Genomic DNA, 12,738 nt, shown 5'->3' on the forward strand with positions numbered 1-12,738 from the left:
AGAACAACAGACACTGGTGCCTAGTTGAGGGAGGAGAGTGGGAGGAAGGAGAGGTTGAGGAAGAAAAAATGTAAAAAACCTGTGGCATATTATGCTTAGTACTCAGCTGACTAAATAATTTATACACCAAACCCCTGAGTCACAAGTTTACCTAGATAAGAAACCTATACACATACCCCTGAGCCTAAAATAAAAGTTAAAATATTTTTAAAATAATAATTCAAAAAATTCTGATTAAAATAAAAAGGCTGGTTCAATGGAACATGTAACATGCCTTAAAATCACTAAGAAGTTTAAATTTCTAGAACTAGCGAAGTCTTCATAGGTTCATAGGCCTAGGAGTATTTGGTCTTTTAGATCGCTAAGTAAAGAAGAATGAATTTTCTCAACTTAGAGGAAAATAGTATAAAGATATGTACATTTTTAACCATTGTTGGGGGAAAATTTATTTTCCTCTAGGATTTGTATTTCTCTAAATCTGTTCTGTAATGAAATAGAGATTGGTTAAATGCTGCTCTTGAGTACTTTTAATGAAGAGTTCTGTCTGTCTGTTGAAAAGGTATCACTGGCTGAAAAGCATGCTCTTGATACATTTTTCTTAGTTAACTATGTCAACATAATGGGAAAGATTGGCCGTTTGATCACTTAGTAATGGAACAGGCACTGTGCCAACTTAGGAGCAGAGTGTCCACATTGCAGACACAATACCTAGGAAGAGAAAGGGACCTCCTGGAGTACTGGCTTGGAAACCTAAAGAATAAAGTGATATGGGAGATCATAAGTAAAGAATTTTAACTCTTTTATCTTTAAAGGAATGTGCTAAAAGAATCGCAAAAGTTTCAGCAGAAGCCAAATTGGAAATTGATGAGGAAACTTATCTAAGCTCATTTAAACCTCACTTAATGGATGTAGTATATACCTGGGCAACTGGAGCTACATTTGCCCATATCTGCAAAATGACAGATGTCTTTGAAGGTATGGTTAAATTTTATATATATATATTTACAGTATAAGAAACACAGTTAGGATGTTATTGTTTTAACTAAACAAGAATAATATGTATTTTTAATATTTGGTAATTAAATGAAATCTCCCTATTATATAGATTAAAAAATATTCTCCACAAATTCTTTGCATTATTTAATAAGCATAGTCTGTTCATTAGAAAGTCCTTTAGAATCTAAACTGTATAATTTTGTGCAGTTATAATTCTATGAGTTTCTACAGTCACAAGCATATGACCCTAATAAGTCGTATTTATGTGGGCATTTTTCCTTTTCCCTTTTGTTCTCCTGGTGAGCTATATAATTCCACTAAAAATAGCAGAGCTGAAAATGATCAGTCATTCCATATGTAATAACTGACTTGGCTTTAGTCAGACTGTTATTGCAGCATGAATCAGATTAAATTTAATGAGCAGGACTTTAAGAGACTGAAGAATAATTGTTACTCAACTGAAGAGAAAGTTTAGATGAAAAAACTAAGGCAAAAGAAATATAAGGAATAATTATAAGTGAATTATTAGAAGCAAAAAAATAAGTAGACTGTTTAAACAAAACCATATTTTAAAATGCTGCATTCAGTAGGAAAAGATTGGCTTATATGTTTATAAATGGCCAGTTGTATTTACTGAATGAGATAATTTACATTGAACTTTCTTAAAAATGAAAATACATGAGTTCTGTATAGAGATTATAATAAGAACGGCTACTATTGCTTATAGATTTAGTTTGAGAAGAATTACATGTTTAACATGCCCAATATTATAGACCTTTCTGTCATGCGCATCCGTGTGAAGAGACCACCAAACAGGCTTTGTGTGAGCAACACGGCTGTTTATTTCACCTGGGTGCAGGCGGGCTGAGTCCGAAAAGAGAGTCAGCAAAGGGAGATAAGGGTGGGCCGTTTTATAGGATTTGGGTAGGTAAAGGAAAATTACAGGGGGGTTGTTCTCTGGAGGGCAGGAGTGGAGGTTACAAAGTGCTCAGTGGGGGAGCTTTTTGAGCCAGGATGAGCCAGGAAGAGGAATTTCACAAGATAATATCATTGCTTAAGGCAAGGGCCGGCCATTTTCTTTCTTTTGTGGTGGAATGTCATCAGTTAAGGAGAGGCAGGGCATTTGCACTTCTTTTGTGATTCTTCAGTTACTTCAGGCCATCTGGGCTTATACATGCAAGTCACAGGGGATGCAATGGCTTGGCTTGGGCTCAGAGGCCTGACACTTTCAACTGATATTCTTAAAGAAGTAATAGATTACTGATTTTATGAATCAGTTATTTTTATGCTACATAGGTTAAACTTCTCTGCAACAGAATATTAAAAACTTAAACTGAGGACCTTTACTGTATTGACTGTGTTGAACTTTATGGGTTTTAAGGTTTTTAATGTTAAAGTTTATAGCACCTTTTTAAATAATGTTATTGTATCTTACATATTTTTTCTAGGGTTTATAAACTTCTAAGCCTCCTCTAAATGATCATTTAGTCAAACAGTCCCAAAGCATCCTTTGAATTCTGTATTCTGTTACTGGGAAAGTCATTGTTCATTAAGTAGGTATTATATGCTGAACACTGTGCTACGAGCTCTGTATAATTTACATGTAATCACCAAATAGCAGTTCAGGGTAGATATTATCTCCACTTTGCACAAGGAGACTATAGTAAGCAGTTTGGCCAAGGTGATGTGACCGCAGGATGATTTAAATTCTGGTCTCTGTAACTACATATAACTTCACTTAAGCACCATAGCACCTTATCATTAAATTTTGGATCACCTGAAAATTTCTTAAACCCTACACTAGACTATACCATCTCCGTCCACAAAAAATTCATGCTTGGAGTAATACTAAATAGGTCTCTAATAGTTGATGATGTTTAGCAACATCTCTAATAGTTAATGGTGTTTAGCTGAGTCAGTGAGAAGGGGGATAATGTGTACTCACTGATGAAAATTGCTTAAAACAGGAGCACAGGTTGGTATATGACAATTGTGTGTTTCAGCAGCACTCAGGCATCACATAGAGCACCATCAGTCTTCAGTCTGACATCTTTTTGGAACATAAGGATGAAACTAGTAACTGTCCAATGCCTAAATAATTCCAAGACTTGTTAATACAATACTCATATTTATATAATATCTGCTTCTCTGAAAAGTCAAAACACAATGACATAAAACAATAGTGGTACATGGCAAAGAGTAGCCCTTTTTTTTTTTTTCTATAGAAAAGTAAAAAGCAGGCCAGGCGCAGTGGCTCACGTCTGTAATCCCAGCACTTTGGGAGGCCGAGGCGGGCAGATCACGAGGTCAGGAGATGGAGACCATCCTGGCTAACACAGTGGAACCCCGTCTCTATTTTTAAAAATACAAAAAATTAGCTGGGCATGCTGGCAGGTGCCTGTAGTCCCAGCTGTTCGGGAGGCTGAGGCAGGAGAATGGCGTGAACCCGGGAGGCGGAGCTTGCAGTGAGCCAAGATCACCACCACTGCACTCCAGCCTGGGTGACAGAGCGAGACTCTGTCTCAAAAAAAAAAAAGTGAAAAGCAGGGACAGCAGACCTGGCCTGTCAGATGAGTATATATTTTTAAAAATCTAGGAATTAATATAAAATTGTCTTAATGGATTTTTTTTCTGTTCTTTCTGCCTAAGTGGAAGTTACCACAGTATGGAAGATGAATCCTAAACTGCCAAATTGAAGATGGTTTGTAGCTCGTACTAGTTGCCAGCTATGAGTTGACTTTTTCCACAGCATACTGTTAGACAGGAATCTAGAACTAACATGGCGGTGTTACCCGGCGTAGCAGGCCTTTTGTTAAAGACTTCCCTTCCTCTTTGAACACACCCTCAGACTTACATACGTCAGAGGTTCTGGCTGGGCAACCACACTCCCCCATGACCTGCAGCTCACCTGCATTCCACAAGTTCGTAAACAGCAGTTTCGGTTAACAGTTTCCAAAGACCCCTTCCCCGTGACCCTTACTCAATTCCTGCCCTAGTAGTTTCAAGACCCCCCAGGCCCTGTTTGCACAACCAGCTTCCCTACCTCTCGGGCTATAAAAAGCCCCTACCTTTCTCCCTCAGCGCGACTTCCTCGGCCGCGCCTTTGGACCGAGGAACCTCACCCGCAAGCCCTAATGAAAGGCTATTCTCACTGCCATTTGCCTTGTGTCTTCATTCCCGGTTCGGCTCCAGCCTCAGTTTACCCTTACATTTGGTGCCGAAACCCGGGAGCCCCCCCCGGACCCCTGCCGCGTTGGGCGGGCTGTCCTCTCCCCCAGCTGGGATCCCCTCCTCAAGCCTGGAGCCGTCTCACCAAATTTGACTCAATTCGATCACTGCTGGGTAAGTTTCCCCCCGTCCTGAAGGCTTCCTCTGGGAGTCCCTGTTGGAAACGCGTGGCCGCGTCAGGGGCTCTCTCCGGTCAGCTGTGCCCTCGGCACCATGGACTAGGAGACGTCCAGCCTGCCCGGAAGCCACCGTACCCCGCACTCCATGTGGCAGTGGGAGGACGCTCCCATTGCCTCTGGACTGCCCGCCTTGAGACCATGGGAATTACCCAGTCCAAACCAAACCGAAAATCTCCTCTGGGGTGCCTCTTGGCGAATCTCCCGACTTTAAGTCTCAGCCAAGACATGAAACGAAAGCGGCTGATTTTCTTCTGTACAATAGCATGGCCGCAATATAAATTGGATAGTCAGTCTCAGTGGCCTGCAGAAGGCACTCTAGACTTTAACATTCTCACAGATCTGACCAACTTCTGCAAGAGACTAGGCAAATGGTCCGAGATACCCTATGTTCAGGCCTTTTAGGACTTGCATTCTCGCCCAGATCTCTGCGTTCAATGCTCGTTAGCTCAAGTTCTGCTCACAAAGTCTCTTCCCTCGAGCAAGGAGAGGGATGATTCCTCCTCTTTTTCTGAGCCTCCTGACACCCTATCCCGGCCACCCCTCCATCTCCCACCCAACGTCATCCTTACCCTGACCCACCATTATCCCCGTCCTCGTCAACGCCTCCCCACCCTTCCCCCCTTCCTGTGCCCTTACCAAACCGGACAGATTCTGTCTCCCCTACCTCCACCTCCTCCCCTTCCTCGCCTGTCTCAACCCATACTCGGTCCAGGACCGACCTCCTGTGTCCCTTACAAGAGGTGGCAGGCGCCAAAGGAGTAGTCCGGGTCCATGTGCCGTTTTCATTGGCAGACTTGTCTAAGGTTGAGGAACATGCAGGCTCCTTTTTGGCCAATCCTACTCGTTATATCAAAGAGTTTAGGTATCTGTGCCAGGCATATGATCTCACCTGGCATGACCTTCATGTCGTTATGACCTCAACCCTGTCTCCTGAGGAGCAGGAACGCATCCCAGCGGCAGCCAGGCAGCATGCTAACCAGGTTCATTTAACTGACACTGCCGTGCCAGTCGGCACCGAGGCAGTGCCCTCAGCTGAGCCCGACTGGGACTACCAGGTAGGGCAAGCAGGCCACCAGCGCCGAGACATGATGGTTCAGTGCCTTCTTGCCGGCATGCAGGCAGCCTCTAACAAATCAGTCAACTTTAACAAACTAAAGGAGGTAGTCCAAGGCGCAGATGAAAATCCGGCTGTTTTCCTTAACCGGCTGACTGAGGCACTTATTCAGTACACCCACCTTGACCCTGCCTCCCCCGCAGGGGGTACCGTCTTGGCCTCATATTTCATTTCTCAGCCCCCGATATCCAAAAAAAGTTAAAAAAGGTGGAGGAAGGCCCTCAAACTCCCATCCAGGATTTAGTCAAACTGGCCTTCAAGGTCTACAAATCCAGGGAAGAAGCAGCTGAGGCCCAACAACAGGCCAGGCTAGAACAGAAGGTACAACTCCAAACCCAGGCCTTGGTAGCAGCCCTCAGGCCGGCCGGCTCCAGGAGCTCCCAGAAAGGAGGTACTACCTGAGCGCCATCTGGTGCCTGCTTCAAGTGCTGCAACGATGGCCACTGGGCCAGGCAGTGCCCTAACCCAAAGGAGCGAACTCACCCCTGTCTGAACTGTCAGCAGATGGGCCACTGGAGGTCAGACTGCCCCGACCTAAGGACGGTCGCTGCGCCTCCACGTGACGACCCTCCTCCAGGTATTGGAGGCGACTTCCAGCTCCTCAACACTGACCAAGATTGAAGAGGCCCAGACTCGGGAACCCTTCTCACTCTCGCCGAGCCCAGGGTCATGCTCCAGGTAGCGGGTAAGTCCATATCTTTCCTTATGGATACAGGGGCTACCTGCTCTGTTTTGTCTGCCTTCAGTGGCCCCAGCCACCCCTCCACTGTCACAGTCATGAGAATTGACGGCACTCCCTTCACCTACTGCCAGACGACTCCTCTGTCTTGCCGCGTGGATGGCTCCCTCTTCTCGCACTCATTTCTTATCATTCCTTCGTGCCCAGTCCCCTTGTTAGGACGAGACCTCCTCTCCAAGCTAGGGGCCTCAGTTCACTTCCGACCCAACCCTTCCCCACACCTCGCATTCCTCTTCCCCGTTCTCTCACCTGACAGACCCCACCAGGCTGACCCCCAACTCCCGTTTCCAGTCCCCATTAAGCCTAAGGTGTGGGACACCACTACCGCAATCATTGCCCAGCACCATACTCCGGTCCGCATCTGGCTAAAAGATCCTTCCAAGTTCCCTTCTAGACCCCAGTTCCCTATCTCCCTTGAACATCGACCCGGATTAAAACCTATCATTACACACCTGCTCCGGCAGCACATTCTAGTTCCTGCCAGCTCACCATGCAATACTCCTATCCTGCCTGTACGGAAAAGCTCTGGGGCCTATCGTCTCGTGCAGGACCTACGCCTCATCAATGAGGCAGTAGTCCCTACCTTTCCAGTTGTTCCTAATCCATATATACTCCTCTTGTGCGTTCACCCTGAAACCACCCATTTCACTGTCCTTGACCTGAAGGATGCCTTCTTTACCATCCCTCTACACCCAGACTGCCACTTTCTGTTTGCTTTTACATTGGAAGATCCAGACACTCATATTTCTTCCCAGCTGACTTGGACTGTTTTGCCTCAAAGGTTCCGTGATAGCCCCCATTTTTTCGGACAGGCACTGGCACAGGATGTTGTTCTCTGTCCCCTGACCCACAGCACACTATGCAGTATGTCGATGACTTATTACTATGTAGTCCTTCCTAGGACTGCTACCTTGCAGATACTGCTACGCTTTTAAATTTTCTAGGCGAACGAGGTTATCAGGTTACCCCGGCTAAGGCTCAACTTGGCAGCCCTTCTGTCACCTCCCTAGGCATACTCCTCACACCCACTACAAAAAGCCTCACAGCAGATAGAATGAGCCTCATTGAAACTCTCCAGCCTCCTCAGGATGTGGAAGAGTCCTTCCTAGGACTGGTGGGCACAGTGAGTCTTACCCCGTGGCCCGACTCAGGATCTTTAAGGCCTACATCAAGGTCGTAAGCAGCCTCGTCAGCCTGGCCTCCAACATCAGACAGCAGGAGGAAGCCATCTCAGCTCTAGCCCAGGCAGCAAGCCCCAGAACAGCAGCAACCCTTTTTCCTGGCTAACCTTAGTCAGGGAAGGGGCTCAAGTGGTACACATGGCCGAGGTACACAACATCTCTCGTCGTTTCTTGTGTGCAGCCTTGAATAAGCCCCCACTGGTTGCGGTACCCTTACCCAGCCCTTTTAACTCCTCTAACCTAACCCCCTCCTTTCCCCTTCCCAGCCGAACACTACATCAGTGAATCAGGACTAGTAGAAACCAGTCTCCTCACTCTAGAAAAGATTCAGGAAAGACTCCACCAGAAAAACCTCGGATCGAGGCCCTCAGGTGGTGGCAGTCATCTGTGGCCGGTTAAGTCCTACCCTTTCTAAGCCCATTACTCATCATTGGCTTCTTGCTACTCATAGCTCCCTGTGTCCTCCACTTCATCCAGGACCGCATGAAAGAAGTCTCCCAGGTCACTTTCAGTCAGATGCTGCTCCACCCCTATACCCGAGTTCAGACCTCCGAAGAACCCCACGCTGACCCATACCAGCAGGAAGCAGCCAGATGAACACGTTGCCCCATTTTCTTATTAGAAAGAGGTCGGAATGTCAGGCAGGAATCTAGACCCAACATGGCGGCATTACCCGGCATAGCAGGCCTTTTGTTAAAGACTCCCTTCACCCTTGTACACACCCACAGACTTACATGTGTCAGAGTTCCGGCTGGGCAACCACACTCCCCCATGACCTGCAGCTCACCTGCATTCCACAAGTTCATAAACAGCAGTTTTGGTTAACAGTTTCCAAAGACCCCTTCCCCGTGACCCTTACTCAATTCCTGTCCTAGTAGTTTCAAGACCCCCCAGGCCCTGTTTGCACAACCAGCTTCCCTACCTCTCGGGCTATAAAAAGCCCCTGCCTTCCTCCCTCAGCGCAACTTCTCGGCCCACGCCTTTGGACCGAGGAACCTTGCCTGCAAGCCCTAATAAAAGCTATTCTCACTGCCATTTGCCTTGTGTCTTCGTTCCCGGTTCGGCTCCAGCCTCAGTTTACACTTACACATACTAGCATTCCTGAAGTCTTTCAGTTACTCAGGGGCTACTTCTACATCAGAGTTTGCTTGAAATCTCAGTTTGAAAATTTGAGAAATTCAGTTTTTTAGCTCTAACTTGAAGTTAGATCTAACATCGGCATAATTTTTATGTTTTTCTCGTGTGTGAGCCAGTAGATCAGCTTAAACCTTTCTGAAAGTTGGTATATACTATGTATTCACCCTTAAAACTATTTTTTGATATAAGTAGCAAAAAATGAGAACCTTCATTTTCTTAGTGTGGGTAAAAGAGAGATCTGACTGTTACTGTGTCTGTATAGAAAGAAGTAGACATAAGAGACTCCATTTTGTTCTGTATTTGAGATGCTGTTAATCTGTAACCCTGCCCCCAACTCTGCCCTTGCAAGAGACATATGCTGTGGTGACTCAAGGTTTAACGGATTTGGGGCTGTACAGGGTGTGCTTTGTTAAACACGTGCCTGAAGGCAGCTTGCTGGTTAAAAGTCATCACCATTCTCTTAATCTCAAGTACCCAGGGACACATACACTGCGGAAGGTCACAGGGACCTCTGCCTAGGAAAGCTAGGTATTGTCCAAGGTTTCTCCCCATGTGATAGTCTGAAATACGGCCTCGTGGGAAGGGGGGAAGGGAAAGACCTGATCGTCCCCCAGTCTGACACCCGTGAAGGGTCTGTGCTGAGGAGGACTAGTATAAGAGGAAACAAGGCCTCTTAGCAGTTGAGACAGAGAAAAGCATCTGTCTCCTGCCCGTCCCTGGGCAATGGAACATAAAACCCAATTGTATGTTGTATTTATTGAGAAAGGAGAAAACCGCCTTAGGGCTGAAGGTGGGGTGTGCTAGCAGCAATGCTGCTCTTTATGCACTAAAAAGGTTTATGGAGATGTTTGCATATGCATATCAAGGCACAGCACTTTTCCTTAAACTTATTCATGTCACAGAGATCTTTATTCATGTCTTACTGCTGACCTTCTCCCTACCATGATCCTATTATCCTGCCACTTCCTCTTTTCTAAGATGGTAAAGACAATGATCAATAAATACTGAGGGAACTCAGAGACTGGGTGCCGGCACGGGTCCCCTGGGCCCACTTTTTCTTTCTCTATGCTTTGTCTCTGTGTCTCATTTCTTTTCTCAAGTCTCTCATTCCACCTAAGGAGAAATGCCCACAGGTGTGGAGGGGCAGGCCAGCCCTTCATCTTAGGATACTAAGTATCTTTTATTTTTACAGTGTTATATAGTGCTTCCATTTCAAGAATAGCCATTCCCTCTCATCTCGTTATTGTATGTGGTGGTTTTTTTTATTTTTTGCGACAGGGTCTGGCTCTGTCACCCAGGCTGGAGTGCAGTGGCATGATCTTAGCTCTTAAGCGATCTTCCCACCTCAGCCTCCAAGGTAGCTGGGACCACAAGCATGCACCACCATGCCCAGCTGATTTTTGTAGAGATAAGATTTTACCATGAAGCCTAAGCTGGTCTCAAACTCCTGGGATCAAACGATCCACCTGCTTCGGCTTCCCAAGGTGTTGAGATTACAGGCATGAGCCACTGCGCCCCGCCTCTACATGTTTTATGATTGGAAAAATATGGTAATCAGAGCTGTAGCACACAGTACAGTGTGTCTGTTTTTACAGGCAGACAGTAATTGCATTGGAACTTTCTAATATGCTGTGTGCAAGCCATATTTGTTCCTAATAATATTCTTAATTTTCTTTTTATATGAAAGTAAAAGTGTCTGGTCATTTCATATCCTGAGCCTCAGAAGTAGTTTTAAGTATTCTTCAAACATTAACTGAGGCAGTTAACACTGTAGTTGAAACTGTGTGTTTGGGGGATGTCCAATGCAAAAGAAAAGTTCATATTGTGATTCAGCTGAAAAATTTTGAAGACTATTTAAGTATTTATTATCACCCTGAAAAAAAAATGACAGAATGTAGCTGGTTTTTATTTCCATTAAACTAAATTTGAATGATAGTTTAAACAAAATATTTATATGGGCTGATGCCTAGGGTTTTAGTCAAGCAATCCAGAGGCTGTTACTATTTATTTCCAACTCTACATAAACAACATTGTACTCTTAACTGGGAAGGATGACAAAGGATTTGCTTTCCACTGAGCAAGTGTCATTAGGAAAACTTCTATGATGAATTATCTCTTGAAACTAGTTACTGTACCTCTGCCTGCCATATGCGTTTTTTTCAATCCTCCTCCCTCTGTATGCCACGTTTTGAAAGCAAATGCTGTCCCCACCACACATTCTCTCACATGCCTTTCTTTCTTAGCATCATCAGTGTCATGAGTGATTTTCCAGTGTATTTGTCTTTTAAAAGTATTATTGCTAATAATAATAGAGTAACAATTTATTAGTAATTGTTTCTGTCTTTACATTTTGGCACAATTTGAGTACCTGATACTTACTCATTTGATGAATAATGCTGAGACCCTAGTGGGAATCAGGCGCCATGCTAGTTACAGTGTGAGCAGCAGTCTCTGCTCTCAAGAAAGGGTTCAGCCTAAGCTGGGGTTTAGCGGTAAGTAGTTGGAAGATACATGTGTGATTCTAACCTCAGGCCAAGCTAGACAGGAGTATTAAATTAGGGTCAGAGCATGAACTGTGGGAAACTGCTTTAGGGTATGCCAGAAAGCTGAAGGCAGAAATTCTGTTCTGGAAAATCTGCTGCTTACTGTCCTTAATGAGAATGATGCTGTTTTGTTCATCAATTGGGTAATGGTGATGTTTATTAAAATTGCTCTTAAATAAAAGCATACAGTTCCAAGTGTCCATCAATAGATGAATAAAGTGTGGTATATATTAGGTTGGTGCAAAATAAATTTGGTTTTTGCTATTCTAAATGGCAAGGTGTTCATTTTAATAAAGATTAAATAGAACAGCTTTCAGTTATAAAAAAGACATACTGACTCATGCTACAATATGGACAAACCTTGAACACATTAAGTTGAAAGAAGGCAGACACAAAGACCACATAGTGTATAATTTCACTTATATGAGATGTCCAGAATAGGCAGATTATCATAGAGACAGAGCATATTAGTGGTTGCCATGGGCTGTCCGGAAGACATGTAACTGCTTTAATGGGAACAGGGTTTTTGGGGGGTGGTAAAAATGCTCTACAATTAGATAATGATGATGGTTACACAAGTCTGAATATACTAAAAACCACTCAGTTATACACTTATTTAAAATAATTTTATGGTGTGTGAATTCTATCTCCATGTGAGTTTTTCCAGAATGTAGTAAACCTCAGTATAAAAAAGGGCAGTAACTGAATTGTATACTTTAACATGGTTAAAAAGGTGGATTTTATGTTTTATATTTTACCACTATTTGAAAAACTTTTTAAAGACAATAACTAGAAAGAATTGGATTTCTCTTTCTACTCTGGCAGGACCAAAAGGAAAAAATTGTAACAAACCAGTAGGTTAATGTAGTTTGGTTTTGTTTCGGTTTTGGTCAGCTTCATTTAGCCTATGATGGGTCATGGCTTTAAAGCTTTTGTCTAGCACCTAGTCAGGCTGATGAGGCAGGATGACTTCTAAAGCTGGGCGTAAGGAGAGCCCTTAGATTACAGAGAACGATAGCAGGTAGGAGAGATGCTAGACAATTCACTACTTAGTCGTTAGTCTTCATTAATCCCTGGAGGGGTAGCCTCTGTGTTTCAGGCAGCTGTTGGACACTTGGTGTTTATGCACACACCCAGTGATTTGTTGATGAGACTCTGTGGGCAACAGTCACAGTCATTGTATATGCAACCTGGTGCCCAGTGGCCTAATTTGCTTGTTACCTGAAACTGTGTCAAAACTAAATTTTCCAGAAATTGAATCGAAATGTTTACAAAATGTGACATGACAGTGCTCTCTGGTCTGAATGTGCCTTTACTGGCCTTAGTTTTTATCTTAGTAATTTACTTCGTATGGCTTGGTCTCTGGTAACTTTTGCAGATTCTGGTTAACATGAGTTACTAAAATTTGTGAAATAATATACAGTATTACATTGTGTTTCTTGGTACACATTTGAAGTCAGTCAAAACAATGTTTGAGAATGTGTCTGGCTCTTTAATGTCCTACGCAGCAGAGGACTTTGTAAAGGATTTCATTTCAATCCTGAATGACCTGTGAGAATCTCGTCTCAGGTAAAAATCTAGTTATATTTTGAGCCACTACCTAATTTAATTCTCTTTGGAT

General features: G+C 44.0%; 1 protein-coding gene across 2 annotated transcripts in view; it reads left to right on the forward strand.

Annotated features, from left to right (window-relative positions):
- SKIV2L2 (superkiller viralicidic activity 2-like 2 (S. cerevisiae)) overlaps window positions 1-12,738 on the forward strand; it is a 131,066-nt gene that overhangs the window by 115,216 nt on the left and 3,112 nt on the right. For both annotated transcript variants that reach the window (XM_011939369.1, XM_011939370.1), the window contains one exon: window positions 813-975. In XM_011939369.1, coding sequence (XP_011794759.1) covers window positions 813-975 — 163 coding nt within the window. The remainder of the gene's footprint in view (window positions 1-812; window positions 976-12,738) is intronic.

Source organism: Colobus angolensis, unplaced genomic scaffold (assembly GCF_000951035.1).
Source record: "Colobus angolensis palliatus isolate OR3802 unplaced genomic scaffold, Cang.pa_1.0 Scaffold180, whole genome shotgun sequence".
In the NCBI taxonomy this organism is placed as follows: domain Eukaryota; kingdom Metazoa; phylum Chordata; class Mammalia; order Primates; family Cercopithecidae; genus Colobus; species Colobus angolensis.